Source organism: Antedon bifida, chromosome 2 (genome assembly GCF_963402885.1).
Source record: "Antedon bifida chromosome 2, ecAntBifi1.1, whole genome shotgun sequence".
NCBI classification, from domain to species: Eukaryota; Metazoa; Echinodermata; class Crinoidea; order Comatulida; family Antedonidae; genus Antedon; species Antedon bifida.
Window position 1 is genome coordinate 16819848 of NC_136227.1, and position 7825 is coordinate 16827672.

At 28.0% G+C, this 7825-nt stretch overlaps 1 protein-coding gene across 1 annotated transcript; it reads right to left on the reverse strand.

Moving 5' to 3' along the window:
- Window positions 1–225: 225 nt before the first annotated feature.
- LOC144858965 (uncharacterized) lies at window positions 226–4536 on the reverse strand. The gene is made up of 7 exons (XM_078715130.1): window positions 4504–4536; window positions 4364–4462; window positions 3353–3469; window positions 2002–2095; window positions 1530–1565; window positions 879–1127; window positions 226–395 (listed from the first exon to the last, which is right to left on the reverse strand). The coding sequence occupies exons 1-7, from the start codon at window positions 4534–4536 to the stop codon at window positions 226–228; spliced, it is 798 nt and encodes a 265-aa protein (XP_078571256.1).
- Window positions 4537–7825: the final 3289 nt, after the last annotated feature.

The following is a 7825-nucleotide window of genomic DNA, read 5'->3' on the forward strand; positions in this document are numbered from 1 at the left end:
ACGGAAAAATTACAAGAAAATGCTGTAATTTTTAAAATGGCCGTTACTATGGCAACAAGACAGATATCAAAAATAATTTTATCTGTGCATGTTTCAACCAAACCTCTTTCACTGTGCAAATTTTAAAGAAAATCTATTTTTTTGACTTGGCCACCTTTAGGTCGATATTTATAGACAACTGCTCAAGTGGTTAAATGTAATAGTTGTAATTGATATAAAGTATGCTTACTCTTTTTTTAAAAGAGAATTGATAGTAGAAGTTTTTCCAACATTCTCAAGTCCTACAAAAATAGTTCTTCCTTGATTAAACTCTGTTTGTCCTTCTTTAAGTGCATTTTGAAATGCTTTCACCGCATCAGGTCCTCGTGCCAATATCTCCTCTGGAACATGCACATCTTAAAAAACAAAAGGTACAATAAATATTGTATAACTTCCTGTTTGTTTATATACTACATGATAGAAATTATACTCTATAAAATTTGAACAGTTTAATATGCACTAAGAATGTCTTATGAATACCTCAATCATTACTTGAAATAAATTAAGGTCATAATAGCAGAGTACAAAGATTAAGGTATACTCTATATAGAATAAAATACTTCAGCAATTCGTCACAAAAAACAGATGACTGATTTTCATCAAATGCAACAATTGGTTTGATAAATATGTGGTACTAATAAGGTATATGCCAACACTTAAGCTTATAAGCCGATGCTCACAAATGCGACCAAAATTTAGATGTAGACATTTCTGCATATTCAAAAGTTTTTTCATTTATTATTATAAACACACAGAATATTGTTACAAAGCCTTTAAGAACCTTATAAATTAGAAAGTTTAGTCATTCTGAAGGCTATCTTACGGTTTTATTTACTTACTTTCAATTTTATCAGCCACATCTTTTTCCTCAGCTTTCCTGAGAGCTGCAACAAGTTCTGAACGCATGGACTTCTTAGTAACCTTAGCCTGCCATGCGTTCAACATGTCATAAGTCTTTTGTTGGCTGCTTTCATCTAGTAGTTCAAATGAATTTATATCTTCTTGTGTCATTCCAAGATTAACTGCTATTAGTTCCCATTTATTGAAGGCGTTATTGGCAATGTATATTAATTCTTTGTTTGTAATATCTAAATAAAATATATATTATACTGTTTATAAAATATTCTAATAAATCCTAAAATATTAGTATTTTGTTAGTTTGATTCCATCTACCCATCTCAATTTCTAGATCTAAATTACCCAAATGTAATTTTATGAAATGTTGACTTTGTCTATAGTTGTTTTATAATATGTAAATAAAATAATAGTTCAATCACGCTAAACTCCTTTTTATTTCTTAAATGTAAATTAACATATCATTTTTACAAGCAGTTTATTTTATAGATATTGTGAATACCAAACTTCTCCATAGCAAATATAACAAAAAGATACCTAATGTTATAGACCAAGATTAATTTTTTTATTCCTTTTTTTATTGGAAACAATAGCCCATATATATATGGGGCATTGAAATTGAAGAATATTCATACCTGACGATGTCATTTCGATGTAAGGTAAAGGTCCACCTAAACAAGTAAAATGAATGTGTACATCAAGCTTTTCAGTGCAGAATTACAGATTGGAAATTATATAAAGGACAAACATATTTTTAAATTACCTTTGGGACCAACATATAGATATTTATAACAGAATTAGTAGCAAAAAATGGAAAACAGGATAAAATGCACAACTGAAACCATATTACACATTGCCATGCCATGAAGTACCGTACGCCTTGTGTTAGATAACAAACCTAACGCTGCGAGTCTGAACATACCCTGTACCAACAGTAGTTGAGATGAGCCGCTATTTGAATCAATCTACTTTTTTTTTATAAATCATATTTTTTAATTTGTTTGACTATATGACTGACTACAAATACTACAGGATAAAAAGTGATCATTAATTCTATTTTTAGAAGTTCATGCTTTTATTTGCAGCACAATGTGTTTTTTAACTTACCATTCAAAATTGCAAGTATTTCTGTTTTCTTCTGTTCACCATCGTATTTATCGCACACATTTTCATTATAGATATCAGATGCACACTCTCCATTCTGACAATCAAAGTGTTTGTGATTTAAAATAACAATATTAGCAATTCTAGTTATAAGCATAAGTTCTGATAAATCCCTCAGCTACTCTTTAAAAAAAAAAATTAAAATTCAGCTTAATTTCATAATTTGCAAGAACATACTAAACCAAAAGATAAGCCAAACTAAATAATACTAATATGTGAAATAACCCTGGCCATTAAAAAAAATCAAATTATGACAGACTAAATAAATATATTTCATAATAGGCAAATTCTAGATATTTCAAAGGTCAATAACTTTACTTTTGTCAATATCTTTAAAAAATATGCCACTGGACTAAATCTACTTCCACTCAGTGTGATTTTATGCATTAAAATCACTAAACCCATTTGCCACGATATTTTTCCCAGGGTGTCGGACACATTAATTCAAAGCATGATGTGAAATCAGCTGAAATAAAATATTTATGGGGTTTTTTGACCAAAATCATTATTTTCATAAGCCATATAATAACCACACATGCCATTAGATCTAAACTAATTAAATACATGCTCTGAAAGAATTTGAACAAAATAAATCATTTTTGGTCTAAATCATGTAGCTTACTAATAGTCCAAAAGTAACCTGCAACTGAAATAAATGTTAATGATGAGCAACTCAGAAGATAAATTTAATATCAAATGATATGTCAACAACTATAATTTAAAGAAATATAGAACAAATACTTATGTAGTTTCATTATTTATATTATATGTATTTAATTATATAACATATACTTCAGTATACAGTTAAATATGAGACTAAAAGTAAAAATAATGGAAGCATGCTGTTTAAACAATTCAATTTAGATTTACAATTTAACAATACAATGTGAATACTGTAATGGAAAAATAAAAAAGAAATGTTAATCACTATAAATATATACGATATTAATTTTAATATTTCTGTAATTAATTCCATCAAACAAATATACAGGTACATGTGAGGAGGTGGATGGGCAATAGACTGCTCGAGGGTCAGACAAGAAGAAAATAGCTTGTAATATTTTCAATGATAATTCTCCTGAGGACGATCAAAGCATATTGATCGAAACGTCGAGAAAATCAACAGTTTTTTTCAGAACTAATATACATGGTGTACCGCAAACTTTATATCAACAAACAATAATAAACCTTTTTGTTTCTATTTGTTATATTTTATATAACTTTTAAAAAAAAAGAATAGAACTAAACTTTATTATTAAAATAATTGCATTGCAGTACTTAATAACAAACTAACCTTATTTTTCTTGCTAATGTCCATAGGTCCTTCCTTTATGAAGAACACAAAGGCATTTTTGTGTTCTTCATAAGTTAACTTTTCTTGAGCAATTATATGCAGAGCATTGTCTCCATTCTTGAAAAAAGTGAAAAAAAAACAAAGTGCACAAGCTGTACTAATACTGTGAATATTATATTTTGATTGTACATACAACCCTTTAATATAAACTCTCCAATTTCATTTACGAAACATGGATGATTTATAAATGATATAATCAAAACCTACTGAATGTTTACCATTACTTATCTATCATTTGATTGATTATATTGATTGATTATATTTACTGAATACAAAAAGAGCATATTTATTTAGCAAGATATCTGGAGAGAAAAAACCTTTTCATTTAAAGGACATAGTTCTTTAGTGAAATTTCAATATACTTTGCAAATTGCAGACGATAAAAATGGTATACTTGGATATCAGTTATAATACTTTATGTTTGATTCAGCTTAGAATTCATTATAATGCTATACAAAAGCTTCTTGTCAGCTTTTTAAACTATTTTACATCAAATCTTTTTGAATCAAAAGATAAAATATTTGGTTTTATCTCAATATCTCTATGGTTTTATATACTTTTTGCTTTAAGATTCTATAAATAGGTTGGTGAATTTACAGTGGAATCAATAATACCTACAATAATATCATGGCACTAGCCAGGTACAGATATAGGAAGTTTGCATAGAGTGTGGTACACAAATAGAATGCACTAATTTGAGGATAACAAATATAGGCCTAAAGAACATTTAACATTCAGGATTGAATGGTGGTAGCTGATCAACTTGGATAATAATATGGTAAAAAAAATGCAGATTATTCTGTCCTAGTGATGGAGCGAAATGGTGAGGGGGTAGGTGCAGCAAATAGTATAATCCTCACAGTATTGTGTACACTGTGATATTTACAATACGATGCAATAATACATGCATAATTATATGAAATTACTAGATATACTGTGTATACAACTTACATTGTTTTGCTGGTTCACATTAGAACCAGCATCAACTAATGTCATACAGCATGCAGTTTGACCTTTGCATGCAGCTATCAAGAGTGGTGAATTTCCATCCTAAAAAATAGATTATAATATGTCATACAACTATAACAAACCTCTTTAGCAATACACAGTAGAAGCATGACCATTAATAATTGTGGTGTAATTAAAAATATTTTTCAATATATATATTGTTATTATTTAATTTAATCATGATTATAATAAAAAGTTTACCCAGTGAAGATATACATTATTGAATATTTTGAATGTTAAATGTTCTTTAGGCCTATATTTATAATTTTTTTCAAAAATAAACATATTTTAATGTTTATTGTGCAAACATGATGTTTTTCACCGCTATTATATTGTAACTATCTATATATTTTGGTATTAATATGTTATACATAATATAAATAATCAAAACACATGACCATTGTAAAACTTTTGATGAAGTTTTATAAATTGCACTAAATGAATCAATGGTTAAAAATGTCTAAAATGGCATTTCAACTAAGTATTAAATAGGCTGTGTACATCATAAGTTAACAGTGTTTAGTCTCATTGAGCTTTATACTGTAGCTCCATAATTTGGTAGACTGCAATTGTATTTTAAGAACAGCACTTAAAATAAATATAATATAAAATAAATACAATTGAAAGATTTTAATGTAAATGATTTTAATTAAGATAATTTACATTGTCAGATCTCACTCTGAATACATTTAACCATTTCACATTAAACATTAGTGTGGTAAAAGACCTACTTGACAAACAATACATTATATGGACACATTTAATATTAAAAACTCATTACAATCTAGCATTTGAGCAGAGAAATATTATTGAGAAAGGTTTTCATTTAATTTTCTCTCTGTCACCTTATTCAAGCTGTGACAATTGTATTTATCATGGCTCTGCACAACCATGAACATACATCAGAATGGTTGTCAATATTATAATTATTAATAAAGGACAAAATAAAATCTGATCCCATCATAATGCACTTTTATATGATGATCTAGCGAACTCAAGTAGAATAATATAGGTGGTTTCTTGTGTCTTGTGTTGGAAGGCATTGGATAATAAGACACAAAAAGGTGTACAAGGGTGTCTTTAGCTGTGATTGATAGGCTGCACTATCATAGACGGGTAGATGTTATTGTGTATTAAATAGTTTAAAAAAGAGATGATAGCATTCGGTTTATTCTATTAAAAAAAGTGGTAGGTTATATAGGTTCGATAATGTTACTATTGTAGTTTTAATGGAATGAAACTATGTTATGGAATGAATCTACAAAGGCATAGTATTATGCGCTGTTTAAACACTGTATTCATGTTGGATAAGGTATTCAGATTAAGGTGTATGTATATTCAGATGGGTAGTGTAAATCCCATATTATTTTTTTTAAGCAATTTAATAATTATAGAAACTACTAATTCATTTTGTTTCAGTTTTGTTCAGAAATATATGTTTGATGTTCTTCTGAATTCAGTTTTGTGAGCATAAAATAATATCATGACTTGTTTGCTCTATTAACACACGTACCCAATTAATGAAAAGGGCGTTGCAAACTACAGAAAGCCACTAATCTCTTCTCTGTATTGACATCATGCTCTTATACTCTTTCATGGTTTTATACTTTATGCACTTTGTCATTCTCTTATACACGATGTTAAATGCACCAGGGTTCTAGCACTGTCTTTTTTTCTCTTTTCTGGCTTGAACCAGCACTTTTGTTTATTCATTCAATGACATGATTAATACAAGTTAATCAGTAATATGTAATACAGTAGTTGTCATAAATCTACAATCTTCATAATCTATTTGATCATTGTTGTCAAATATAATCCTACTTTTTTTGTAATTGTTGTATATCTTTCTCAATGTAATATTCAAAATAAAGACCAAAAATCATTCATTCACAACAAGACACAATTCAATGAATCCGCAATATTTGTTGTTGTTCTAAATATTGCATCTTTATAATCTGTTTAAATTGTTATTATCCAATGTAATTCTTCCCTTTTCTTTCTTTGTTTGTGTATTCTTTAACCTTTTTATCCATGTATAATAATGTGTATATAAAACATTCAAAACAAAAAAAAGCATTATATAATATAAACATTAAAAAGGCGTTAGCATTATAGGAATGCTAAATTTTTTAAGTCATTGATAATCAACTTAAATAGTATCCAGAAATTTTTGCACACTGGCTGAATATTTAATTCAGATAGTATCGTAATATCAGGTATAGTATAGAGTCGGGGCCTGTCATCACAATCACCATGGATATGTGACTTAGTAACACATATTATTTTCCTTTTAGTATATATATTATTTTAACTTTGAAAGAATCAAATGGAGCTCAGGAGGCCATGCTTTATTTATAATACAAAAAAAAGGATTTTATCTCTGTCCACAGTTTTACAGACTGACACGTCTCAAACTTTTGGGATTCATTAAAAAATAAAAGATAGAACCTTGATAATATAAGTTATAATATAATAATAATAATAATAAAATCATTTTTGTAATAGAGCTTATTCATAAACATAATGTGTGCATAAAACATATGCAAAATAAAATCTAAAAATGACCACAAAGATTACAACAGGAAAAATTGATTAATAGATTAATACAATTTAAAGAAGTTAATAATAACACATACATGTAAATATTTTTTTTCATACTCTATAAAGAGATGTAAAATAATTTTGAAATATCGTTGATATGAATAAACTATTTGATTTGTTTTCTTAATAGTTATTAGTAATTTATAAATTCATTTCATTTCAAGTAACAGTATTACTTCTTCTTTCAAATAAAACGTTAACATTTGAAAAAAAAAAAAAATTAAAATAAATAATAAATATACTTCTGCTTAAAAAAAAAAAACTTTGCTAAAAAGAAGAGGCTAAAGCCCTAGAAGTTATACATCAATTGGATTACTCCAAATTGACACTTGTGGCGGGCAAGCCAGGTACAATAAATGTAAAAAATGATAAAAAGAAGAGGCTAGAGCACTAGAAGTTATACATCAATTGGATTACTCCAAATTGACACTTGTGGCGGGCAAGCCAGGTACAATAAATGTAAAAAATGATAAAAAGAAGAGGCTAGAGCACTAGAAGTTATACATCAATTGGATTACTTCAAATTGACACTTGTGGTAGGCAAACCAGGTACAATAAATGTAAAAAAATGTGTGAAATGAAAAAAGAAGAACAAAAAGACAGAACAAAACACACACAAACAAAAAAACAAATAAACAGGAAGCATAAAGACAATAAATGGTAATTATTGTAATTTAGTATAGCCATGGGGCAGAGGAGATGAAAAACGGCCAACAATAATCATTTAAAATATACAGTAACTAGAAATTGCGAGACGTCGTTAGCGCCCGTTGAAAAATACAATAACAAAGCTATAAAACCTAC

Excerpts from the sequence above, each read along its gene's own strand:
- LOC144858965 (XM_078715130.1), bottom strand. The coding sequence starts at position 4,536 with ATGGTCATGCTTCTACTGTGTATTGCTAAAGAG. Across the intron at positions 1,566-2,001 it reads AATACTTGCAATTTTGAATG|GTGGACCTTTACCTTACATC; the intron begins GTAAGTTAAAAA and ends TTACTTGTTTAG. Across the intron at positions 1,128-1,529 it reads CATCGAAATGACATCGTCAG|ATATTACAAACAAAGAATTA; the intron begins GTATGAATATTC and ends TATTTTATTTAG.